Raw genomic sequence first — 27,459 nt, 5'->3', positions numbered from 1 at the left:
TATTCTTTGCGGATGCAGAGAAAGCATTTGATAATTTAAACTGGGACTTTATGTTTGCAGTGATGGAAAAAATGGAGCTTGGAGAAAGTTTTATAAGAATGATAAAGGCAATATATTCTGAACAAAGGGCAAGGTTGTGTGTTAATGCAGATCTTACAGATGAAATGAAAATCAGCAAAGGTACTAGACAAGGTTGCCCGCTTTCACCATTGTTGTTCATAATGACTCTTGAAATTTTATTGATGCAGATCCAAGAAGAAAAAGATTTAGAGGGGTTACAAATAAAAGGATACACCTATAAGTACAGAGCATTTGCTGATGATATAATGTTTATAAATGAAAATCCCATACAAGTTACACCTTTGTTATTAATGAGAATACAAGAGTTTGGGGAGTTGGCGGGACTTTATATAAATAAAGAAAAATCAAAAATTTTGTGCAAGAATATGCAGGTAAATAGACAACAAGAATTACAAAGACTAACGGGGTGTGAAGTTACCTCTAAGGTAAAATACCTAGGGGTAGAGATAACAATGAAAAATATTGATTTGTTCAAGAATAATTATGAGAAGCTATGGCGTAGAATAGAGGAAGATATGCTAAAGTGGAACAAGCTCAATTTGTCATTGTTGGGCAGAATAGCTGCAATAAAAATGAATATTCTACCAAGGATTATGTATCTGTTTCAAACTATTCCTATTGTGAAAGATGCTAAACAGTGTGATAAATGGCGAAGGAAAATTTCAGAATTTGTGTGGGCCGGGAAGAAACCAAGAATTAAAATGAAAATTTTGACAGATGCAAAAGAGAGAGGTGGAGTCCAATTACCAGATTTGAAATTGTATCATGAAGCAGTTTGTTTAGTATGGATGAAAGAATGGATAACGTTGTTAAATAAAAAACTTTTAGTGCTGGAAGGCCATGGAAAAAAATTCGGCTGGCATGCATACTTGTATTACGGAAAAAAGAAGATGGATGGCCTTTTCTCTCACCATTATATAAGAAGTAATCTACTAAATGTATGGATAAAGTATAAGAAATATAGTGATGAGAGGAGACCTTTGTGGATAGTGCCAGCTGAAGTGATAAAGATAACGGCTAAAACAGCCAAAGAAAAACGGCTATCATACAACCAGTTACTAAAAATACAAAGTGGGAAAATAGAACTGAAAACTGCAGAAGAACTGAGTTACAAATATGATTGGTTTCAAATGCAACAAATAAAAAGTTTGGTGGAGAATGATATTAAAACTGAAGGAATAAGGAAAGAGCAAACAGAAATGGAAAGAGTTCTGCTTGGAGATAATGAGAAATTAATTTCAAAAGTATATAAATTACTTTTACAATGGTCTACAGAAGATGAAGTAGTGAAATCTCAAATGATAAAATGGGCAATTAATGTAAACAAAGAAATAAAGATAGAATCTTGGGAATATCTGTGGAAGAATTCTATGAAACTCGCAACATGTCATAGTATTAAAGAAAACTGTTTTAAGATGATGTATAGATGGTATATGACTCCAAAAAAATTAGCAAAGATGAACAACAAGATGCCAGATAGGTGTTGGAAATGTAAAAAGCATGAAGGCTCTTTCTACCATATGTGGTGGACTTGTGAAAGGGCTAAAATGTTTTGGCAGATGATTCAGCAAGAGATTTCTAAGATTTTGGGATATGAATTCAACAAAGTGGCAGAGACTTTTCTGCTGGGATTACAAATGGAAAAATTTCCAAAAGAAGATAGAACTTTAATATGGTACTTGCTCTCAGCTGCTAGCACATTGTATGTGCAGCTGTGGAAGCAAGAAAAAATACCAGAGAAATGGGATTGGATTACAAAAGTTATGACATGGAGTGAAATGGACAAATTAACAAGAAAACTAAGAGACTATGATTTGGAACTTTTTAAGTTGGAGTGGAAGAAATTCAGAAGATATGTAGAAAAAGAGTGGAAAATAAAAGGACATTAGACAATCTTTGATGATGATTAAGATTTTTAAAATAAGAATATAACTTTTGGGGGTTTTTTTGTTTTTTCTTTTTTTTCTTAATAGTTAAGGGTACCTTTAATATTTGCTTTTTTTTAAAGAAAATAACACTGGCGGGGGTCAAGTAACGGAGGGAGGGGTGGGGGGAAAGTAAGATATGGGGTAGAAAGATCTTTCTTTTACTTTAAGCTTTTATAAGTTGTAAGTTCTGCTACCATATGTTACTAATAAAATTGTTTATAACGAAAGAATGTTGCCAGTGAAAGAAAAAGAGGTTAGAGTTTTGCAGCTTGCTAGAAACATCCAAGAGTGAAGGGGGGATGAGAGGGTTCAGATGATGCTATTTTGTTGGGGAGGCTATAATGGCTTGTTGTGACATTTTCTGTGCCTTCTCATGCTTACAAACAGATATCAGAAAAACACCAGTCCTTCAAAAGTTGTTCTCCAAAGGTAATAACAGCTACCTCTGGAACGCGAAAAGTGAGGAATCCCACATCTATTGCAGTTCTTGTGCTAAATAATTTAGATAGCCAACAAAGAGACAATGCTGCATTCAGGATACGATGCATACAGATAATTTCTAAACAAGGAAACCCATTTCAAAGCTAGCCTGGACAGTGTTAAAAGCACTTCTGGAGTAACACTGAGACCCAATTTCAATTTTCTCTTAGGTGAAAGACAGTTCCTATAGTTTTTCAGCAGCTACTGAGAACACATCATCCATCATCCCCCTCACCTAGTACTCAGGTTTGATACTCAAACAGCATAATTCAATGAATGCTCCCAAAAGACAGAATAGTCTGTGACAGGACACAGACAATACTTCTTGAAAATGAATGCAGTTTTCCTAAAGAAACAGTAATTAATAACAACTGAGTGGTGTATGTTGTAAGCCGCCCTGAGCCACTCGATGGGAAGGGCGGGATATAAATCCCAGATAAATAAATAAATAAATAAACTCAAATACCTACAGTACCTGTATGGCTATATAACTGATACAGTGAATTTACAGCTACTTACATATATCACAGCTCTCGTAATGATTCTAACCACAGTAGCAGAACTTTTTCTTTACCAATCAGCTTCAACCACGCTGACACCTAAACGAGTGTTCAATTAATTTTGATTTTTTAAAATAGTTTTTTTTATAAAAAAAACCTTCAAAAGAAACAAATTTCTTGTTTTTACAAATTATGCTGTGAACAGTATGAGGTGAAATGTTAATCGCTAAATAAATAGAGAACTGGCCTCCCGAACCTTATTTTTTGGCATTAATGGTTTTATTTCCTATAAAGTCAATATGACTTACAAAAACCATACAAGAAACTGTGTGAATCAAACTTTCATTAGTTTAGCTATGTACATTGGGCCCCATGCTCTTCCCATTTCTGGAAGTATTAGAAGTTCATGTTGCTGGACATCTGAAGCAAGAGTGAATTCTTTGGATGCAGATCTGGCTATGGTGCTTATATCCATAGGTAGAACATTGCTGCAGGTGTTAAGGATGTGAGTTATGACATCGCTGTTCTCTGCCTTAGAAAGAGTGCATGTGGAATAAACGAGAGATCCTCCTGGATGCAAGGCCTTGATTGCAGACCTATAAGGAATCACAAGTAACTCAGCTGAATTTACTCAGCATAAACATTTAATTACATTGCACTAGAAAGTCTTGAATCAGAAATGTATAAACTTTTAAATATTCAGCATCTTTAGGCATTCTGGCAACACACCACATGCTTATTAATACACAGCAAATGAATCTACTCGTCTAGTTGGAAAAAACTACTGAAAATTAATCCTTAATTTTTACAAGTATTATTAATTTCCTGTATTAGCACTACAGTCTGCTTAGATACTATACAGTACAGTACAGATACTTACAGTAGTGTGCTTAGATTTGTATTTGTGCATTTTATGTCTCTGAATTTATGTATGTACCTGTTAAGTACACAATAAACAATACTATTTTCACAGAAAGAATGGACAATTTCTATATGCAATGATTATAAAGCAATAATCATACATTTTCATTACAAATTTTTCTTCCATTAACACTGATTCGAAAGCTGCCAGTCCTTTCTGTGATTTAAGCATGAGATCATGAATATGATGACTGGAAATATAATATTTGGGGGCTCAACTGTACAGACTTTGCACAAAGAGCTGGGATAGGAAAAAGGTCTTAAACTGAGATAAGCAATTACTTTAGAATAAGCTGGGAAAGTGAAACTGCCTGCTGTTTATTGACTCAGCCAAAAGGTTAAACAACCCACAAAAGCTGTAGTAATGCATTTGAGGGCAATTCCATTCAACTCAAGAGCTTCACAGGACCAAAATTTCATAGAAGTAGTCTACTACAAATAGTAATGAAAAGTCACGTGGATTATGCTATGACTTTACCCAAAATGGATTGTGCCAGTGGGGTCATATTTGCCTTTTGGAGAGAGAAGAAAGTAGAATAGGGATCTAGAAGAGAGGGCTGAAGAGAATGAGGGAGAAGGATAAATTGGTATCCCAACCCTGTGGAACTTAATCACACTTCAGTCCACTGATATCACTGGAATGGTGACAATGTTTTGGGTGTTTTTAAAAAAGTTTTGCAAGCAATGAATAATTCATTAATTTCTGGTTTGCTATTTAAAGAAAAGAGTGTGGAATCTAATCTCTACCCACATGTCAACTGTGGGATTATTCATTAGGATTTCCTACATTTCAGGTCAGCTACTGGCTTGACAATCTCAGTGACTATTTTTCTAAAAAAATTAAACATATAGTAGAGGATGGAAGCCAAATGCCCAAATTTCACTGCTATAAAGGAAAAGAAGTTAACATTGTAATTGTCATATGAGGCATTACATAAAATCCAGTAAACTGCTTCTAATATATACTGATTTTCTGTGATTTTTTTAAAAGAGGAAATATATATATATATATAAATTTGAAGAAACTAAAGAAGAAATGAATACTGATAGAAATGCAAAGAAAAAATAGGAAAGCAACCAGAAAATGGAAGCAATAAGTAACTCTTCAAGTTCTCAGCAATTTTGAGGAACACTTCTTAAATGTCAGCAACAAAATAACCAAACCCACAAAATGCCAAAAGCAAAGATGTCACATTGAGATAAATTAAACACTAGGATAAGCTGCCATTTTTGTTTTAAGATCTGTGAGTTTCAAGCCATGTTTCACACAAATGCAACACTTTCCATTGGCAGAGATGCATACATCCAGAGATATACCAGTGACTGGTACAGTAATTCATGTTACAAGTTCTACTTCCTCATTTCTTCAGAGGCTAATTACATGTTCTTCATCCCATTAGAAGGGCCGGCATTAATTATGCCACTAATTCAACCATTCTTCACATTTTTTATAAAAGGAGCAACAATTTCAGTGCAGAACAGGAGACTGTATTGCACTTCAATGCTGCCATCTTGTGGTTAACGTTAAAAGTATTTTCATAGAAAGCAAAGAGCTAATTCTCATGAGAAGGAAAGCAATCCTCTCTTAGCCATTCAAGCAGCTGAAATCACATTAACTTTCATCCCTTCATTCCTTCAAATAAAAGTGATTGTAGATTTTGTTTTCCTTTTAAAGATCAACATGGTCAAGCCACATCACTGTCACTCCACTTACATCCCTCAATTGTAATTTTCAGGGGCAAGGAGTGTAAAAATCAATCTGAAAAGGCAGGGGTAGGGGCACCTCCAGTATCCACAAAATGCAATTTCCAATATGCCTGTGAAGTCAGGGATAGTCAAACAGCAGCACCACAAAGCTTAATACATGTTCCCTTCTCATTATGGCTGAACCTTCCTGTTGTAGGAAAATCAAGCAGCAAAGGACAATATTTCAGAATATGTGAAATGCATCAAGTTGTTTTAATATTTAAGTTGTCTTAAAGAGGCGATGGTCCGCCCTCTCCTGAAAAAATCGACGCTACATCCGGCCAAATTGGCACATTATCGGCCGGTCTCGAATTTACCCTTTTTGGGTAAAATTACTGAGAAGGCAGTGGCGTTGCAGTTACAGAGCTTCCTGGAGGATGCTTCCGTTCTCGATCCCCACCAGTCCGGCTTCTGCCTGGGCCATGGGACAGAGACAGTGCTGGTCGCCCTGTTGGATGACCTTCAGTGGCACCTGGATCGAGGCAGCTCGGCGGTACTGATGCTATCGGCAGTGTTTGATACGGTCAACCATCAGTTGCTGACTTGCCATCTTGCCGACACAGGGATTCAGGGATTGGCCTTACAATGGCTTTTCTTTTTCCTTGATGGTTGGGGACAAAGGGTGGCGACTGGGGGTGAACTGTCCCGGAGATACACGCTTGATTGTGGGGTGCCTCAGGGTGCAGTGCTCTCCCCGATGTTGTTCAACATCTACATGCATCCCCTTGTCCAGATTGTCCGGAGGTATGGGTTGGGTTGTCATCAATATGCTGATGATACCCAGCTCTATCTACTTATGGACAGCTGGCCTGACAGTTCCAGAAAATCTGGACCTGGCGTTGCAAGCTGGCTGTGGCTGGATGGCTTAGGCTGAGTAGACTGAAACTAAATCCAGCGAAGACAGAGGTCCTTTGCTTGGGTCAACGGGGTCCAGGAAGGGAAATTCCCCTACTGGCCTTTGACAATGCACCACTGACAATGGCGCGCAGGGTCAGGAGCCTGGTGTCATGGCTGGGGCCGGGTCAGGCAAAGTCCAGGGGCAGTCCGAGGTCTGTAGCCAGTAAACAGGAGGGTCCGAGGCGCCAAATCCAAATCACCGTACAAGTATCGCAGGTCCGAGGTCCAGAAGTCACAAGCCAAAGCCTACAGCTATATAGCCCTCTGCTGGCTGTTGCCCATTTGGGCTAATTGCTGGCTCAGAGAGGCAGCCAGGATCCTGTTGCAACTCAAGCATCCTTGCTCTTAGAAGGGCCAGAATCCTCTCAAAACTCAGGGCTCAGGGAGCGTCTTGCTTGTGAGCCGCCCTCCTCCGATCCCTGAGGCACGGTTTCTTCTGCAGGCTCAACTTCCTCTGCAGGGCCCCCAGCACCCATGACACTACCCCCCCCAGGGCCCCCCTCCGTCGAGGGGCCTGGGAGGTCGGGGTGGTCGTTGTGGAACCGTTGCACCAAGTCCGGGGCATGAAGATTGTCCACGGGCTCCCAAGACCGGTCTTCTGGGCCGTATCCCTCCCAGTCCACAAGGTACTGGAGGCCTCCACGATGGTACCGGGAGTCCAGGACCTGGCGCACCTCGTATTCTTCTTCATCATCCACCAACACCGGTGGTGGCGGCGGTGGGCAAGGAGGCCGAGCTGGGTCAGGGGGTGCAGCTGGAACAAGGAGGGAGCGATGGAACACGGGGTGAATGCGGAGGTGGGGTGGCAACTGAAGCCTGAAGGCGATGGGTTTTATTTGTTCTATGACGGGGTAGGGTCCAATGAACCGCACATCCAGCTTGTGGGACCGACCAGGCCAGCGCAGGTAGCGAGTTGAGAGCCACACCTGATCCCCCAACTGGATTGGGGGGCCTTCCTGCCTCTTCCGGTCCGCAGCCAGTTTATAGGCTTCCTTGGCCCGCTGTGGCTGCTCTCGGAGCAAGTCTTGGCTGGCGCGGAGTTCTTGCAGGTAGGCCTCGATGGCGGGGACATTCGTGGGTGGCAGGATCGCCGGGAAGAACCGAGGGTGGTACCCGTAGGTTGCAGCAAACGGGGTCATCTGGGTGGAGAAATGGACCGTGTTGTTGTATGCAAATTCCGCTAGAGGCAACAGAGTGGTCCAGTCGTCCTGCTAGTAGCAGGTGTAACAGGGAAGATATTGCTCTAGCGTGGCATTGGTGTGCTCTGTCTGACCATCTGTCTGTGGGTGGTAGGCTGAGGACAGGTGCACTCGAGTCCCCAGGCTGGAATGGAGGGCTTGCCAGAACCGAGAGGAGAACTGGGGGCCCGGGTCTGAGATCAGGTGGGCTGGGAGTCTGTGCAGACGAAAGATGTGTTGCAGGTAGAGCTGGGCTGTCTCCTGAGCTGTGGGAAGTTTCGGGCACGGAGTGAAGTGGGCCATCTTGGTAAATAGGTCGACGACCACCAAGATGCAAGTCTGACCCTTGGATCGTGGAAGTTCCGTGATGAAGTCCATCGAGATCGTATCCCAGGGTCCTGAGGGTGTGGGCAAGGTCTGTAACAACCCCGAGGGTTTGGCCGGGACGTCTTTGGCCCGTCGGCAGACGTCACAGGAGCTGACATAACGGGCAACATCGGAGCGAACTCGTGGCCACCAGAATTCTCGCGTCAACAAGTGGGTGGTCTTATGCTGTCCAAAGTGCCCAGCGGGTAACGAGTTGTGGGTCAGGCGTAGCACTTCTGCCCGCAAGGGCCTGGGCGGCACATAGAGGCGTTCGCAGTGTAGCAAGAGGCCGCCTCGAGTCGTGAACTCGCCTGCCGAGTCATCTTGGAGTGCCTGGAGGTGTTGCTGGACCCAGGGATCGCTGGCCTGGCTAGCACGAATGTCCTCCACGAGTGTGGGGGAAGTGGAGGTGGTTGCAAACACTGAGGGCGGCAGGATGGGAGCAGCGGGCGCGGTCTCAGTTGAAGCAGGGGCATATTCCGGTTTCCGGGAGAGCGCGTCTGCTTTCCGGTTCTGGGTATGGGGGATGTAGGAGATCCGGAAGTCAAAGCGGGAGAAGAAGAGGGACCACCGGATCTGGCGCTGGTTGAGACGGCGGGTGGTCTGGAGGTGCGCTAAGTTCCGGTGGTCAGTGAGCACTTGAACAGGGTGGCGAGCCCCTTCGAGGTAATGCCTCCAAACCTCAAAAGCTGCCTTGATCGCGAGCAACTCCCTCTCCCAGATGGTATAGTTCCTCTCCGCAGCAGTAAGCTGGCGTGAGTAATAGGCGCAGGGCTGGAGTGGCTGAGACGGTTCCTCGCACTAGGACAGCACTGCTCCCAGGGCCACGTTGGAGGCATCAGCTTCCACCGTAAAGGGAAGCTGGGGGTCAGGGTATCTCAGGAGTGGCCCGGTAGCAAAGCAGGTCTTCAGGGTGGAGAAGGCGTTATTGGCCTCTGGGGACCAGTGGAAGGGTTCTTTGGGGCGGAGTAGTTGAGTCAGGGGTGTTGTCAGGGATGCATAGGCCGGGATGAATTGCCAATAGTAGTTGGCAAAACCCAGGAATCGCTGCAGGTCTTTGCGATTCTGAGGAGCCTGCCAGGTCAGGACTGCTTCCACTTTTTCGGGTCCATGAGGATCCCCTGTGGTGACACAATGTGACCGAGGAACTCGACAGAGTGCAGGTCGAAGTCGCACTTCTCCAGCTTGGCGTAGAGGCCATGGGTTCGTAGGCGCTGCAGGACCTGGCGGACGTGCTCGGCGTGCTGGGCAGGATCGCTGGAGTAAATTAAGATGTCATCTAGGTATATGATCGCGAAGCGGTCGAGCAGGTCCCGGAAGATGTCATTCATGAACCTCTGGAAGACAGCGGGGGTGTTGGTCAATCCGAAGGGCATCACCAGGTGCTCGTACTGCCCGTATAGGGTCCCTAACGCGGTCTTCCACTCATCTCCGGGCCGTATACGCACCAAATTGTACGCTCCACGGAGGTCCAGCTTGGTGTAGATTTGGGCCCCCTTTAAGCGATCCAAGAGTTCAGGGATCAGTGGTAGAGGGTACCGGTCGCGGATGGTGATCTTGTTCAGGGCTCGTTAATCATTGCACAGCCGGAGCTCCCCACTTTTCTTCTTCACTAAGAGGACTGGAGCAGACAGGGGAGACGTCGAGGGTCGGATGAATCCGCGTTTCAGGTTCTTGTCCAGGAAGTCTCGCAGAGCTGCCAACTCAGGCTCTGACATAGGGTACAGACGCCCCACCGGGAGTGGTGCCCCAGGTACCAAGTCAATGGCACAGTCATAAGGCCGGTGAGGGGGAAGCTGATCTGCTCCTGTCTCTTCGAAGACATCGGCGAAATCCGCATACTTCTGAGGGAGCTGAGGACCACCACTCGGGATGCCGGCTGCTAGAGTGGTGGGAGGGGTCAGATGAGGACATGGGTCTCGGAAACATAGTTCCTGCTGGGCGCAGCCCATGATGGGGTTATGCAGCTGCAGCCAGGAAAGGCCCAGAATCAGTGGGAAGCGAGGCATGCGGGCGACATTAAACTGCAGTTGTTCTTGGTGCTGCTGGACGTGGAAGGTGAGGGGACAGGTTTCCTGGGTGACGGGCCCAGAACGGAGGAGGCGCCCGTCAATAGCCTCCACCAGCGTCGGAATCTTTTTTGTCTGCACCGGGATCTGGTGCTGCTTTACGAAGGCGGCATCTATGAAACAGTGGGCCACTCCCGAGTCCAGCATGGCATACACGAACAGCCAGCGTTCGTCTGGCAGACGAAGTTTGACTGGTAGCAGGAACGGCCCCAGGGTATCAGCCCGCTGTTTGGAGGACCCAGCTAGTCACCCCAGGCTGGGGGGTCCACTTACGCCTGGGGCTGCCCTTTTGGCGGCGGTGGCAGCGAAGGTCCGGGTATCCGATGCTTAGCGGGGCAGCCAGAGGCATAGTGGCCTGCCGTGCCGCAGTAGAGGCACAGATTCTGCGTGCAGCGTCTGGTCTTTTCCTCTGGGGTCAGGCGGGGTCGAGCAGCTCCAAGCCACATAGGCTCATCCTCGGTGCTGGTACCAGCTGGGGATGGGCGAGGAGCCAAGTGGCACGGCGCAGGGAGCTGGCGCCCTCTGGTCTTGGCTTGGCGGCAACTTTCCAGGCGGCCATCGATGCGGAGGCAGAGGGTGATAAGTTGTTGGAGCGTGAGTGGTTGCTCTACCCTGGCCAGTTCATCCAGGACTTCCTCTGCCAACCCCTCGGTAAACTGGTCCATCTGGGCAGCCTCATTCCACGCCAAGTCTTGGGCCAGGAGCTTGAATTCGGTGGCATATTGAGCCACCGAGGAGTTGCCTTGTTTCAGCGCCCTGATCTTCCGGTTGGCTGTGGCTGCTTGGACTGGGTTTGAGAAGGCAGCAGACAGGTGTGCCACAAATCCCTGGTAATCAGTCAGTAGGGGAGAGGACGCAACCAGCAAGGGTGTGGCCCACTTGGCCGCCTGCCCCTTTAACAGACTGATGATGAAACACACCTTCGTTTTGTCGTTGAGGAAGTCCCGTGCTCTCAGTTCGAAGTACAGCCGACACTGTGCTAGGAAAGCAGGAAATTCTTCCACGGCATCCCCAAATCTGTCAGGTGGGGGAACTGGGCACTTGGCTGGAGCACTGGCCGCAGGTTGTTGCTGCAAGTGCACTACTGCCTGTGTTAGCTGCTGTACCTGGGCTTGGAGCGCAGCCAGTAGTCCTGTGGTTTCACTTGCTTCAGCATCCATCCTGTGGAGTGGGTGTTTGTCGGGTGGAAGCAATCTGTCATGGCTGGGGCCCGGTCAGGCAAAGTCCAGGGGCAGTCCGAGGTCTGTAGCCAGTAAGCAAGAGGGTCCGAGGCGCCAAATCCGAATCACTGTACAAGTATCGCAGGTCTGAGATCCAGAAGCCGAGGTCAGGGAGTCCAGAAGTCACAAGCCAAAGTCAGGGAGTCCAGAAACCAAAGTCAAGCCGGAGTGGATGCTAGAACGTCAGGGAGATGACTAGTTGCTTCCATAAAGCCTCCTCCCAAAGCCTACAGCTATATAGCCCTCTGCTGGCTGTTGCCCATTTGGGCTAATTGCTGGCTCAGAGAGGCAGCCAGGATCCTGTTGCAACTCAAGCATCCTTGCTCTTAGAAGGGCCAGAATCCTCTCAAAACTCAGGGCTCAGGGAGCGTCTTGCTTGTGAGCGTGCCGCCCTCCTCCGATCCCTGAGGTCCTGACGGAGGCGGTCATGCACACGCGCCACCCAAGAGGGCGAGGCAGGGGGGCTGGGATCTTCTCCAGCAGGAGGCAGGGGCACTGGTGCAGGTGGCAGGGGCACAGTTTCTTCTGCAGGCTCAACTTCCTCTGCAGGGTCCCCAGCACCCATGACACCTGGGGGTACTACTGGAGCCTGCCCTGACAATGGAGGCCCAGACAGCAGCCACGGCTAAGTCTGCATTCTTTCATCTGAGGCAGGCGAGGCAGTTGGCTCCTTTCCTGGAGCACGGCGACCTGGCAACAGTGATCCATGCAACGGTCACCTCGAGGCTGGACTACTGTAATGCCCTCTACTTGGGGCTGCCGCTGTGCCGAACCTGGAAGTTGCAGCTAGTGCAGAATGCTGCTGCCCGGCTATTCTTAGGGCTCCCTAGGTGGGAGCATATTCAGCCGGGGCTCCGGGGACTACACTGGCTGCCAATAATATACCGGGTTTGGTACAAGGTGCTAGTTCTTACCTTTAAAGCCCTATATGGCCTAGGACCTACCTACCTTAGGGACCATCTCTCCCCATATGTTCCCCAGAGAGTGCTTAGATCTGGTTCTCAAAATCTGCTAACAATCCCTGGGCTGAAGGAGGCCCGCCTGAAGTCAACCAGGGATAGGGCCTTTTCAATTACAGCCCCTGGATGGTGGAACCAGCTACCGGAAGAGGTGAGGGCCTTGTGGAACCTAGGGCAGTTCCGCAAGGCTTGTAAGACGGTCCTCTTCCGGCTGGCATTTAACTGATTGGGATTTAAAAACTGTGAAGGAAGGTTGTAGGAATAGCGCCAAACTGATTGACTGTTTCTCTGTTTTAATTTTTGTAAATTATTTAATGTATTTTACTATTTATTAAGCCAATTGTTGAATTTTATGTCGTGAGCTGCCCTGAGCCCACCTCGGTGGGGAGGGCGGGATATAAATCGAATAAATAAATAAAATATGAAAGTGTTGCCCAATACCAAGAGCCCCATGGTGCAGTGGTAAAGCTGCAGTACTGCAGTCTGAGCTCCCTGCTCATGACCTGAGTTCGATCCTGGCGGAAGCTGGATTCAGCTAGCCAGCTCCAGGTCGACTCAGCCTTCCATCCTTCCAAGGTCGGTAAAATGAGTACCTAGCTTGCTGGGGGGAAAGTGTAGATGACTGGGGAAGGCAATGGCAGCCACCCTGTAAAAAGTCTGCCATAAAAACGTCGTGAAAGCAATGTCACCCCAGAGTTGAAAATGGCTGGTGCTTGCACAGGGGACTACCTTTACCTTTATTGCCCAAACCATTTCTCCCAGTGCAACAATCTATCCAATTTCTCATCAATTTGGGACATCTAATTAATTTAATACTAAACTGATCAATTAATTTTACATTCTAGCTCTTCATCTGGTTTCCTTCTAACTACAGGACAGTAAAAACTGCTACCATCAACATAATTGTTATTAAAATACCAAAACAAGACTCTAATTCTGAGCTCAGGGTAGAGGTCTCACACAAATCAAATAAACATAGACAAAAATGTGGGTTTTTTGCTCTATGTTTCACTTTTTGTGGTGTACCAGTTAGAGTCCTGGACAAGGATCTGGGAGACTCATGCTCAAATCCTTACTCTTTCAGAACTATAGAAGAAACACAGTAAGAAGTTAAGCAAAAATCCAACAAAAAACGGTGTGGCACAATATAATATATTCAAATAATATAAATAACAATTGTCCAGAATTTCTTGAGTATATCCAACTTACATCAAAATTGGTCCCCCTTTGGACTTTGGGCTTGCCGTTTGACTGTTTTCTTTATTGAGAAGTTGAAGACTAGCGCCAGTTGGATAAACTCAAGAAATTCTGGAAATTATTGGTTATTTATGTTATTTGAATATATTATATTGTGCCACACAGTTTTTTGTTGGATTTTTGCTCAGATCCTTACTCTGCCACAGAAGTATGCTGGGTGATCTTGAGCCAGTCACTCTCTCCCACTCTAACCTAGCTCACAGGGTTGTTGTGAGGATAAAATAAAGGACAAGAAAATGTTGGGTCCCCATAAATAAATAAACCTTGAGTTTTTAAAACTAAAGTGTCTCATAAGTAGTTTAATAAAGAAATGATTTTGCTAAAAAATGGGTTTATGGAGAGCGGACTACTTAGCAAACTTCCATAACAACAGTGATGGGAGCATGAGATATACAAAGATTCACAAGCATTCAAATGCACACAGACCCACAGATAGAAATAATTTACAAATTCTGCAATGTATTAGGACTGCAATAATTAAAATGCAGCTAGATTCAATCTGGATAAAGACTAAAGCTCTAGTGGTCCCCAGCTTTTTTGGCCCCAGGGCCAACTGGTCCACTGTGGCCCCAGGGCCAGCAGGGTGGGGGCACCAAATTCGGCCTCTCCCCCACTGCGCCTCCTCCCCCTCCTCCATTTTCACAAGGCCAGGGAAGGAGCGCTGAAGCACCTCCCCGGCTCTTTAAAGGGCAACCCCCCCTGGGAATAGTCCCTGGGAAATTCACTCACAGATTTCCTATCACAGTGTCCAATAAGCACACATTACAATTGTCTTGCAATTATTGCCGTTCCTGTAGCCCCACCTCTTCTCCTTCTGTCACCCTGAGATTCAGCACTACCCATATTTTGGCATGACTTTCTTTTTAAAAATTCAAAACCAATATAAAAAATTATTTTTATTAATAATTCCAACAATACCTTAATATTCTAAATGGCTAGACTGTCTGCAGGACTGTTTGCTTTCTGCCTGCTCTTTGATATTGTCATAGATACTCTTCTCTGTTCCTTCACTCTTCTGGAGATAAAGTGGTTAGCAACTAGGAAAAGCAACTTTTCAGCCATGCTAATTTTCCATTTGTGAAAAGCAAAAAATGGACAGCTGAATTAACATTCAAAATTACAGCTGAAAAATTACTTATTTGAAGTCTCTGTTGCTGTTGTATAGCTCACCTAAACTTGGGGTGCTTATGTCAGATATTCTATTTCTCTCGTCTAGATAACAGGCCCAATTAGATTAAAACGTGCTTTTGGGAGACAGGCTATTTTGGTTTGTTTAGAATTCTCTCTCCCAATAAGGCTCTTGCTGTCAAGAATGTTCCACTTCAGGATTATAATCTAGAATGATTTATTCAAATTTGCAAAACTTTCACTGAATGATGTATCCTTTCTTGAGCCAGGGGGTTCACAAATTGGATTTTACTTGTCAAATATTGGAAAGAGAAAACTGAAGGAGGTCAGTGTTTAAAATGTGATTGATTTCTTCAAAGGAAATGGCTGACATGATGCATTACTGCAATAAGACACTCATATTTTGGTTATAAATCATGAGCTTCCTCTAGACCTTTTCCTCAGGAAATCATGAAAAACAAAACAAGACAAAAAGGACTGCCATTACAGAGCTTTCCATAAAGAACCCTACTTTTACGGAAACAAACTGTTTTATTTCTCTCTCAATTCATCCTGACAGCTGGGATACTTTTGAAGTGAAACACAGCACTATATAAAAAAAGCTTTAGTATTGATCAATAGCCATAAAATAATATAGAGCAGCAGAAAATGACTGAGGAGAAAAAAATCCTTTTTAAACTAAGCCATCAGCCCCCCTCTCCAAATATCTTTATAACATTATATGGCTCTACATTTAAAATTCCTAATCATTTCTACTTATCTCTGTAAAACAAAACTCAAAGGCTGTAATTTAAGTATCAGTAAACCAAATGCATTCCAAGCTACAAGGGTTTTTTTTTTTCCAGGATAGACATAAAACCTAGATAGCAAGACGGGCAAAGCATTTTAATTGTGAACATTTTGCTAGCAGTGACCAACTACATAGCAAAGCTTCCACTACATATGAAGAATATACCTATACCAAATATACCCATGCTACAAATACAAGATGTCATACACTGAGATTATTTTCTATGAGTAGGAGACGTCTTATATTCTGGGCTCTCTTTCTGCCAGGTAAATACAAATATTTATATATTACACTGATGTTACAAACTTCCTTGAAGGAGCTCATGGTGCCTCCTCTAATTTATTTTAATAATCCAGTGAGAAATAGGCCAGCCATAGATAGAAAAGGGAGGAATTTTTCTGGGTTCCTCCACCAATGGCAGCTGTCCAACTCATCCCACATTGTATTCTTGGGGGCCCTGTCCCCAGAGTCTGGGAAAGATATTTGAGGCTGTAACAGAAGGAGGGGATGGAGAAGATTCACTCTGCTGACAGAAATCCATTCCATCAGTGAAGATTTTTGTGCATGATTACCTCTACCCTAATATCATCCAATGAAATCTATGGCTAAAGGGGTTTTGATCTTGGGTCTCCTGATTCAAGTATGACACTGCACTGATTACATTAAATTGGCTATAACATGACAAGGATCATTACTGTAAATCTATAATCTAGCCTTTAGACAGAACCCCCGTTTCTGCCTACTACTACTACTTTCAGATTGTTTTATTGGTGTGGCTTTTTCCTTAGCTCATTAGATATTTGATGTTTCCCTGGCCAAACAACTAATTATTTGCTATAACAATTTAAATAATTAGAGACATATTTTATTCAGGAACTGTGTTTTTAGCAAAACATATGAAAGGTCAAATGCAAACTCCCACAGCTCTGCCCCTCTTTTCCATTCTTTCACCTAGTGAAGTACTAAATACAAGTCTACTGTTTAACAATTAGGGCAGTTGTCATAAAAAGACAGTCTAGCTCTATGCCATTTTAAACAGTGGCTGGCTCCATGTGGCTATGTACACATCAGGCAGATGAAGAGCCTCAGAATACAATTTTTATTTATTTATATTCCGCCCATTCCCCCATTGGGGGCTCAGAGCGGAATACAGCAAATAGAAATAAAATCACAATAAAATCATAATAAAACCAATTGCAACATTTTGGCATGACCTTCAATTCAGGGCAGATAATAATTGAATTTCAGGCAGTTTTCCTTCACATGTCTTACCTTAGCAGCTGTATCTGTACAGCAGATAATTCTTTCCTCTGTGCTAACCTTAGGGTAGCCTGCTGGATATCAGTAGAGAATAACCAGCTTCTGTCATTTGAGCATGGGGCATCCACTAGTACCTGAATGACCAATTATAAGAAAAGATAAAGAGATAACATATTGACAGAAATCTATGTACATAAAAATATTTATGAAAATACATTCATTAAAAATATCGAATATTTGCCTAATAACTTGAATTTCAGGCTCTACATCTCAGTTTCAACAAAATTGTTAAGACAGTGGCTTTTATTCTATCATTCTACTTAAATAAGTGTGGGACTTTCCTTCCCAAGAGGTCTTTCTCCACTGGAAGAAGCTTTTTCTCTAAGCTAGAAGAAGGCCCCACAGTTACCCAGCGCTTAGCAAAACACAAAAAACTGAAAAGTTTGATAGATTTAAAAAAACTCTTCCCAAAACAGATTTTGTGGATGCTTATTTGTTTGAAAATACAGAAAGTAGCATCCTACCTCTCTCAACAAAAATGGTCCAGGAAATTAAAACCGAACAGTCTATTGATGCAGTTAAAACTATTTTGTGAGTTGAGAGACTGGGCTGGGGACATTGCAAGCTGTAACTAACAGGGAACTGATACAATCAGCTTTGGAAGAAAGCACGAAGTCACTGGGAGCTTACTAGATGGGTTTACAGCATAAGTTGTTGAGAATGGGACTCTAACGACCACATTCTATTTTATATATGATTGCCACAGGGACTTACATCTAATAAGGCAGCTGCAAATTCTACATGGCGACTCAGTTTAGAAATTCAGAATGGAACCATAGCAAGGAGCGAAGAGGGGTTTCTGCCCCCCCCCCCGCTGTTTTCCCAAGATGGCTCTGGGGGAGTTATTTGCCCCAGTGGGGAGGGCTGTGTGTGCACTGAATGTGCAGCCCCTCAGCAGGACAAATAATGCCCCCTGAGCCATTCAACATTGAGAAAATGGCATGTGGGAGGGAGAGCCAGGAGCCACTTCCCCCAAAATCCATGGTCCTGAACAGAACTGGGCCTCTGCAGCACTTCTAGATTGAATTGCCATAGAGAATTCACAGCTGGCATTCTGCTGCAAGTCCTTGTTGGGACCACGCGTTAAACTAATTTGTAGTTTGGTTCTATGTAAACAACAGGGTAAAGCACAATTTGAAAATAAAAAGCTGGAGCTTGAGTCCTGCAAACAGGAGTTTGCAGATGTGGATTTTCCCCACTTTACTCTTTTTCAAAGAACTGCTAAGAACACACACACACCCTGAATGATGTGGCACACAATATATTGGGAAGGGAAGTAGAACTGTTCTTCTTGTGACTTGGGCAAGGGGGAGCAGATGGGACAACTTCATGTTATTTCTCTTCCTTCCTGCAGCTTCTTATTGTTCAGGGTGCTGCTGACAGAAGGGATCTTCAGGGAAAATCTGCTTCTGCAAATATCTTCCATTCTTACTTATTCACTGATATAGGAAAAAATAAGAATAGCCACTGCAAGTTGTGATGAGAATGAGATAAAAAGTACAGGAGAAAAGAAATGAGTAAGTCAGAGTTCTATGAAGTTGTCACCACATCAGAGAGATACCTTATCAAATCTTTCAGGTTGGAGATTTCCAATTTGTCTTCCATCCAACTGAGAAATGATAACTAGATTCATCAAAGATTCTGGGATGAAAGATTCTAGCGTATTTCTCAGCCAATTTGACCTCAAATTATCATATTCATTGGATTGCAGAAGACCTTAAACAAGAAAGACCTTAGATACATAAAAATTATTTGTCACTTTTCAACAATTTGTGAAGACAATGTTTAAACCAAACTTTAAATACAGTCAGAATCTAACAACTACTACTTCAGTTATTATCACAATTATTATGATCAATTCATATACTCCCTTCCATGGCCAAATATAACACATACCTTGATATCAAATTATTATCTGGCTGGTTTGTCACAGAGACAGATGGTTAATCAACTCAGGAAAAACTGAGCAAAAATAACTCATAAAACTCATCATGACCAATTATCTAATCAGATGATGAGTCAAACCTTTTCCAAACACAAGTAGAAAAAATATATGAGAATTGACCTTAGGACAAGCAACGTATTCAGTGGCTGTGATGAAAGAGAATGTTTAATTTGCCAATACTAATTACTTGCGCCTGTAATGTCATTCCCCTAAACACTACTTTTACCCCATGGATTTAACAGTAAGGCAGGGCATCCCAGGACAGCATTTCTATGGCTGTAAGGGCTTCCTCTGCAGATGATAACTTTCCATGCCAAGTAGCATTTGTGAGGCAGGGTGTGCATGCGATTTGGGATTGCAGTGGAAGTGGTGAAGCGAGAAAGTCATGTTCTATGGGTTCTATGGGTTGAAGTCTTTGCACCTACAAAAATGCTGCTCTGGATTCAACTCCAGACAAGACATGTCTGGAACACTGTCAGAGATAAAGCATAATTGAGATAGGATTTTCAGGGGACACACTGCTGGCAGGTCAAGGGTTAATCGTCACATTCCTGAATCAAAAGACCACCTCTTGAGAAGGGCCTGTTGATGCATCATTACAAGTGGTTTCATTGCTGTATATTTGTCTTTCAGATCATGTCTAAATCCAACAGTTGCTATATCACCTTTTTTTCATTCCCATGAGCTCTATAATAACCGCATTATGCAATATTCCTCTAGTGTCCTCCACTATTAACTGAAACCATCCAGCTGCAAAAAGATGGTTAGACCCATCGTCTGTACTCTAAATCTCCTTACGATACATGCCTTTCCTTTGCAGGCATCCTCTGTGCAACACATAGAGAGGTGCTCATTTTAGGGATCATCATCTCACTAGCACTGTGAGATTTTGTTTCCCTTTCAAGCTGCTCCTGTAAAATTAGCGTAACAGAATATGTGAAAATACCCAAGGACTGCACAACACCTGTTTTTGTACCTGCAACTGATAAACAGTAAACAATGTGCTGGGCAGCAAGGGTATAATACCCAGCGCATTTGAGACAGAAATTACACAGCTTCCTGATGTGCTGAGTCAGATTTTAACACTTCCAAGCTTTTGACTGCAATAGGGGGGAAAGGAATTCCGCCAGCGTTTTCTTAATGAATGCAAAATACTTGCCTCCAAATAACCTGTTTAATAAGTTATTTAACTAAGCTAGCAGCCAATTTTGTTAGGGAAACTGCTCTCAAAATAGAGTTGGGGAATTAGACTGAGAGACAGCTAGCCCTAAAAAGGAATCTTTGTTATCTGTGTATACGAGGCTCAACCGATCAGAGAGTCAATGCTCAATAAAGGACTCTAATTTAGTAAAATCAATTGTGGTTTATTTGAAACAATAGTTCTTTCATTCAAGGTACAAAATCAATCACACATTCACACAGGTCTAAGAAATATAGAGAGATCGATAGGGGAACATAAAGGATGGACATACAGGGTAATACTACCTCTCGCAGACTCCAATGGAAGGCTCCGATGGCGACGAATGAGGGAATAGGGGTAAGGTCCCGAAACTGATCAGGAATCGGGGGTGTAACTACACAGCGGGAGTGGGGTTTACTGAGTAGAAGGCACACCTGTGGGTAGCTAGTCCACAGGTTATATAGAGTCACCTTAGTCCTGAGGGGATGGGAGGTGACTGGGAGTGGTAATGGGAGGTTCTGCTGATGACCAGGAAGGCTGGACATCGGCTGGACCAATGGTGGGTCAATGGCGACACCTGATTGGGTGTGTGCTTCAACCAATGAACATCACCTTCATCCTGGGCATCCTGGAAACTTCCAGGTTGCGACAGGGCCTGGGGTGGCTCCGTTGGTATCAATGTGGGAATGGTTGGGTGATTGGGAGGAGATGGGATTAACTGGGAAAGGGACAATAGAGAATCAGATATGCACCTAGGTATTCCGGTGTAGACAAAAGGGCTTGGTGGTATCAGGAGAGATCCTTCCTCTTTCTCAACTCTCCGGGGTGAAGACAGTTGTTTAGGAAATCACTGGGCAATCAGGATTAATAGTGGAGCCATTAATCCATTCATAGACTAGGTGGGTTGCTTGCGGGCTAGGAATGACTCAAGGTGTGTACGTGAGGTTCCCACATAGAAGGAATGAATCCCATCCAGGCAGGAAGATGGCTACATGTGGTGTTAGCAAAACACAGTGGTTTCCATGCTTAGCGCTTCACACCGTTCGCCTGGACAGCTCCGTGGCGGCGTAGCCTCCTCCTTACCATGGCGGGTTTCACGCGATGGCGGGGAAACATTAGAGCGCGGCTGCAGACACTCTGTGCCTGACTCAAGCGCTTATATACTTGTTAATAGGTACACGGGAGTCTTATGTAGTTCCTGGGTAGCGTCACTCGCATTCACTGGCCAGGCGGATGCAAGCTTACTTCTCCAGGCGCCCTGGCAACCATGTTTGTGACCGAGGGGTCATTTTCTCACAGTTTGTGCGTGCTAATTGGTTTAGGAACACAGTGCATTACCTGGGCAAGCATACTGAAGTGTTGCTATCGATTTACCCCCTGGAGCAGCACACATGTCCAAAACCTTCTCCCCGCTTGCAATACCCAGGGCCAGCACTGCCAGAATAGAAGCTGCATTCAGTAGATAATATTCCTTCAGTCTACCAGCTCTGTGTTTCTGAGCAGGGAATCTACCAGGAGCACTAGTGATGTAACACTTGAATGATGGCCGAAAACAGGATGAGGATTCTGGGAAAAGGAGACGATAACCCTTTGAAAGCAAGTCATTCTCCACTTCAGAGGAAAAACTGAACGGATTAAGGAGGACAGCATATTGCCAACACTGGGGCTCTGTGATCACTCTCCTGAAGATTTAAAGTAGAACAATACACATTACTACACTTGTATATATATTTGCACAGAGGAAAACAAAAAGCATTGTCAACACTGTTCAATAAGTGTCTGTCTACAGACAACTGGTTTGACTATATCACTTTCCTTCCCTATCTTGCTTCTTTATAAGGCAGTGAACTGTACACAATAATCTCTTATGTATATGGGGGTAGTTTCAACTTAAGCAACAGTTCTATGTAAATTAATAGATTTTCCCAGAACGTAATCTGAAATAAGAAGTGCCAAGGCTAAACTGCGCCTGGAAGTTAGCCTTCTGCCTTAGACTAGATTTACAAGGTTACTGGATAATCAAGAAGCAAAGGAAAGATATTTGCACATTCTCAAAGTAATCTTGATAACAAGCTTTAGGTCCAAGAACAGTGCTGTTTGATCAAACCAAATGTTGATTTGATATATTTCCTACAGTAACAAACTAGATGCCTCCATGAAGACCACCAAGAGGGCACAAAAGAAATAGCCTATCTCTGCTGCTGTCTGCCTACCAACTGGTATTCAGAAATACACAGTCCATTATCTACTATGAATCTATCTAAATCCCTTTTCAAGACATCTAGGACAGTAGTCATTGCCACACCCTCTGATAATTCCATAAAACTATACATTGAGCAATTTCTCTGTCTTGACACTGCTATCAATCCTATTTCATTAAGTGAGTCTAAGATAAAGACTTTTGATATATAAAAGTTGTCTATGCACTTTTCTCTGCACAATTTATACATAACCAACTCATTTAAGAATGCTGTCCGTAAATCTGTAAAATAAACTCAAGTTACTCTACTGGTATATATAAAATTCAGTGTGTATGTCTGTCTATCTCCATTGTACCTATGGGACTGCCTTCCCTGAAGAGCATTATGCTCAGGAGATCAAAACCTACTAGTGATCCCTGGGTCAAAAGATATCCAGCCATCCTCAATCAGAGCCAGGGGGTTTTTTTGGCCCTGGCTGCCTGGTGGAACTTTCTACTGAATGACATCCACATCCTGCAGGATCTAACCCAGTTCTGCAGGGCATGTAAGACAGATGTTGAGGATAATGATGGCCTTTTGCCATATCTGGCCTGCAGCTCACCCTACGGGGGGGGGGGGGGGAGAGGAAAGAACAGTACATTATCAATTATCTGGTACACTTTATCTAATTGATTTTATTGTAATTAACTGTTACTTATGTATTTTAACTTTTGTATATTTACTTAATGTTGTAAACTGCTCTGAGTCCTAATAATAATAATAAAAAAACAAATGTTCCTGCTTAAATTTTCAAATTTAAGGGCTTTCTGTGTTTAACCAGCCTCTTTGTTTACCTCAGGAGTGGCCAAATAATGTCCAGGCAGTAGGTAATAATCAACCCTGGAATAACCTTTCTGGCTCTAAAAAATCCTGTTTTAAAGTGTTTGTCCACAATTCTATTCAAAAGGAAAATAATGTTACTTTCAAATTGTAACAACTAGAGATATTCTACCATTTGTTATGAAATCTGAGGAAAGGCTGTGACTCATTGTTAGAGTACATGCATCACATAATGATGGTCCAGTGTTCAAGCAAGTCACTGTTGATAGAACTGTAGAACAAGACTAATGGTCTGTTAAGGTATCAGAAGCTTCATATTACCACTCATTGGAGAGTGCAACAAAATATTATTTTAGCACCTGGACCACAGAAAAACACGCACTCCCACCAACCAAGATACAGATGTTAGACATCCTTCTTTACATCTTAGACTCCTTTTTCATAGCAGGGGTGGGATCTGAGAGTTTCACATCAGTTTGAATTCTGTGGAACTGTTTCTAAGGTAATTGTTTTATGAGGCATTGGGGGAGTAAGGAGGATTGGAAAAAAAGAAGCAGAAATTGACCTGACTGAATTCCATGCTTCTCCCAACTCCTTGGAGTATTGTTTCTCAAAATGACTGAGAGCAACCTGGCATATTTGCTTTTGAAGCTTTCCTCCAGATTTTGTTTTCAACTTGGACAGAAAAAGACAAAAAAGGGCATACGTTAATACCAGTCAGGCAAAGCCTATACTCTGTTATACTTTAAACAAACACAATGCAGCTCACATATGTTCATATCTAAGAGTAACAGGAAAGAAAATATATTTTGATGACTATACAATTTCTTAAGAGGGTGATAAAAAGGTGCATGAAGGTATTTGTTTAAAATAATTCTTATAAATTGACCAGTGTTCACATTGCATTAGTCACAGTGATCTACTTATCAAGTACATTTTTATTCTATCTTCTTCCACAGAGATGGACATCAAGGCAAAACAGGTAATTCTCCTTCCTCTTCACAACAACTCTGTGAGGTAGATTAACATGTACAACTGGCTCAAATCCATCCAGTGAGTTTTGATGGGAGCATGAAAATTTGAACCCAGTCCCATTATGCAGTCCTAATCCATAATGCAATCCTAAACATGCATAAATACCCACCGAGTTCAATGACATCGGCTTACTAGTGTGTTTGGGATTTCAACACTAGACTGATACTACTATAACCACACTGGGTCTTATCACTGCTAATGGTCCACCATCATTGATGCTCCACAGATGCAAAAGATCTCTCAGGTGCTGTGGATTAATTAAGGGTTATTGATGCTGATCTTGTTTATTTATTTAGACAATTCAGAAACCTCTCCGGAGACCTGCTTCTGATTATTTTATTTTTGTGCCACATTCCATCCAAGGAATTCAAGGCACTATACACTGGTTTATTTCCTCTCACCCTTTCGTCCTTTTTGTGAAGCAGGAAAGCATGAGAGCCAGTTACTGGCCCAACATTACCCAGTGAATTCATGGCAGGATGGGGCCTTAACGATCTTTGTAGTCTAGCACAACACTCTAAACATCATACCATATTATAAACTTTTAAATATGGTACTGGTATCTAGAACCAGCAATATTATGGAAGTTGCAGAAGTAATAATCCCAGATCTACCAGTAACATTATGTTATTTATTAAGATGCACATGACCATGTAGTGCTTGGTGTTAATTGCACCATTCCCTCTTTCCAGAGAACCTTATCATCTTTATCTCAACTCAGTTAAAGGAAATGTATGTGTATACACATGAACTTGTGCATGAACACTTAATTAAAGCCTCTAGGCTACTGCATCTTCTGCAAGACCTCAACTATGACTCCAGGAATGCTGCCTTTGCACAGAGCTTGAAATTGATACAGTAAAACCTAAGGGGAGAAAAAAGAATGGGAAGGAAGCCATCCCACAGCCTCACAGTCTGATGTTTACAAATCAGAATGCTTGCCAATCACCTAGGGCTGAGAAGATACAGGGTTCCATCAATTCATGCAGCAGGCCAGGCACCTTCTCTCAGCCTAACCTACCTCAGAGAGCATGAAGGAAAGCAGAACGTTGGGGAATAGCGGGATACAAATTCAATACATAAAGTCATGAGTGCTGAGGAGTGACGTCATACTGCTGTAGGAAAAAAACTCTAATATTGAACATGCTCAATGAAACTGATTTAAGGCTTTTTAGAGGAATGGCGGGAATGAGAGAACCAGCTTTCCAAATTTGTTCTCGCTCATTTCCTCCCCCCTCCCCATTTTGCACAACTAGCACTCACTTCGCACTACAGCAGTAACTAAACAAACGCTCGGGGAAAAGGCGTCGTCTACGTCGCCTCAAAAGGGCGAGGCGCGGCACTGAAAGGCTACAAAGTCAATTTCTGTTGGCCCCTGAGGCGAGGGCTGCCTTCTGGGCTCTAGGCTCCGCCACGCTCTTCCAGTTCTAGCGCTCCCCCTGCCTTCTTGGCTTAGCTGAACAGCTAACAGCATTTCACAGCCCGACCCTGGCCATGGGTGACTCAGACAATCCCGTTTGCTCTCACTCAACAAGGCATTGAAGACTGCGGACTTAAAGCCTGTTTAAGAGGGGGGGGGGCAATCCAATCTGAAGCCTGTCAAGACCCTCCACCCCCATCTACTCAGGCCTTTCGGGGCCTCGAAGGAAAGGAGGAGAGCGTTTGTTTTTACTGGAGAGCAACGTAAGCAGCCGATCCCTCTCAAGCGCAGCCGGCTCTGTGTTTCTGTCGTCGCTGCAACACAAGACCTACAAAAGCTGGAGTGACGCGCGTCGCTTTCCTCTTCTTGCTGCTGCTGGCAAAACCCAGTTCGTGCTCACCTCCTGCAGGGCAGACCCCGAGTGCGTTTTCCTTAATTGGCGAGCAGCGGAACGATGGTTTATCCCAGGGAAAGGGCCCGGGCGCCGGAACAGCCACATGGCGTCTCGCAAGCCTTCTGACTGCGAACAGCACAAGCGACCGCCCTCCTGCGGAGATCGCGGGGAACTCCGGCCTAGTCTCTCCGTGGGGAGCAAGCCGGCTACAAATGGACTGTACCATTGCAGACAGCGCGGGGGGGGGAATAGCTCTTTTTGAATGTAAACGTAAACGAATGAAGTCAAGTCTCCAAGGCAGTGGCAGAGCAGCTCACCAGAGAAGCAGCAGAGGTTAAGCGACTTCCTTTGATGCACACATTTTTAGCTGGTTTTGTTTAGGGGAGCATTTGAAGACGATATCCTCCGCTAGCGACCTGTATCTTGTTCAGTCGGCAAGCCTAGTGTGCTGTTTATATAGTTCGCCATTTATGCTCACAAGCAGGTTGGGCACAGGGGCGATTGCCTTATTGTGAGTTTGATAGTAATTCCCGTCTATTCTAGTTATGAAAGGAACATACTTCAGTGGCCTAACCTTTTGTTGTTGTTCAGACGCAGTCGATTCCGACTCTGCGATCCCATGGAGCAAGTCATGCCCTTTTTGTCTTCCACCATCCTCCAAAGTCTGCTCAAATTCATGTTAGTTACATCAATAACTCTGTCCAACCGTCTCATTTTTTGCCCTCCCTGTCTTCTTTTGCCTTCTGTTTTTCCCAGCATCAGGATCTTCTCCAGTGAGTGCTCTCTTCCCATTGATGGCCAAAGTATTTGAGCTAACCTACCCTGTGTTTGAGAAAAATTAAACACTTCCTCGTTATTTCATCATGTTTTAGCAAAAGACTTCATTCTAACATGTTCAGTACATTTTTGTAGTCTTTGAAGACAGCACATCTCTAAGATATGCTATGCAAATAGCATTAGTGCTTGAACTAACAATATGCTGAGGAAATGAGCAAGCATTTGCCAAGAAACAGCTGTGTAACCAAATAACTAGTTGAACTGTAGGAAGAAAAAATATGCAGACATTAAGAATTCAGGCTTTGAAGAAACAAATGGAACACCAGTACCTATGTTTTAAAGATTATACATATGTTCCTTTGTCTAGCATAGAGGCTAAATCAGGGGTGGCCAGACGGCAGCTCCGGAGCCACATGTAGCTTTCATACATATTGTGTGGCTCCTAAAGGCCCCCCCCCACTCCCTAGGCTGACTTGGAGAAGGCCTCTTTCTCTTTAAATCACTTGGAGAATTGCATGTAGTTAAAATGCTTTCTTTCCACCTCTCCCTCCCTCCTCTATTTTATTCCCTTCCCTCCCTCCCTCCCTTCTGTCTTGCGGCTCTCAAACATCTGAGATTTATTCTTTGTGGCTCTTATATTAAGCAAGTTTGGCCACCCTTGAGCTAGATCATATAACTCGTTTCTGCTTGTGCTTTGTCCATTGCAGAGGCAGTCCTCCCCTATGGCTGCTAGGCACTTTACAAGACCAGGACTTTTAAAGGAACTAACAAATATCTAGTGCAAGAGGCATATGTACTACCAGGGAGTACCTCTGCAATAGACGAGGATTACACTTGGAAACAAAGCT

General features: G+C 43.9%; 1 protein-coding gene across 1 annotated transcript; it reads right to left on the bottom strand.

Moving 5' to 3' along the window:
- Positions 1-3,094: 3,094 nt before the first annotated feature.
- On the bottom strand, positions 3,095-25,998 carry LOC132590772 (tRNA (cytosine(34)-C(5))-methyltransferase, mitochondrial-like). Its single transcript, XM_060263695.1, has 6 exons — positions 25,841-25,998; positions 23,551-23,660; positions 21,304-21,647; positions 18,402-18,556; positions 16,793-16,914; positions 3,095-3,585 (listed from the first exon to the last, which is right to left on the bottom strand). Exons 1-6 carry the CDS (start codon positions 25,937-25,939, stop codon positions 3,324-3,326), a joined length of 1,092 nt encoding a protein of 363 aa, XP_060119678.1. The 5' UTR covers positions 25,940-25,998; the 3' UTR covers positions 3,095-3,323.
- Between the last annotated feature and the right edge of the window lie 1,461 nt (positions 25,999-27,459).

This window comes from Heteronotia binoei, unplaced genomic scaffold, assembly GCF_032191835.1.
Source record: "Heteronotia binoei isolate CCM8104 ecotype False Entrance Well unplaced genomic scaffold, APGP_CSIRO_Hbin_v1 ptg000685l, whole genome shotgun sequence".
NCBI classification, from domain to species: Eukaryota; Metazoa; Chordata; class Lepidosauria; order Squamata; family Gekkonidae; genus Heteronotia; species Heteronotia binoei.
The sequence above is the reverse complement of the archived record's forward strand: the minus strand, read 5'-3'. Positions and strand labels throughout refer to the sequence as shown.

What these genes read in the sequence shown, in the direction of transcription:
- LOC132590772 (XM_060263695.1), bottom strand. Translation starts at nt 25,939, where the DNA reads ATGTGGCTGTTCCGGCGCCCGGGCCCTTTCCCTGGGATAAACCATCGT. An exon ending in GAAGCATGGAATTCAGTCAG is followed by an intron (nt 21,648 to 23,550) that starts GTCAATTTCTGC and finishes TTAAATCTTCAG; the next exon opens with GAGAGTGATCACAGAGCCCC. An exon ending in GTACAGATACAGCTGCTAAG is followed by an intron (nt 3,586 to 16,792) that starts GTAAGACATGTG and finishes GATTCCTTATAG; the next exon opens with GTCTGCAATCAAGGCCTTGC.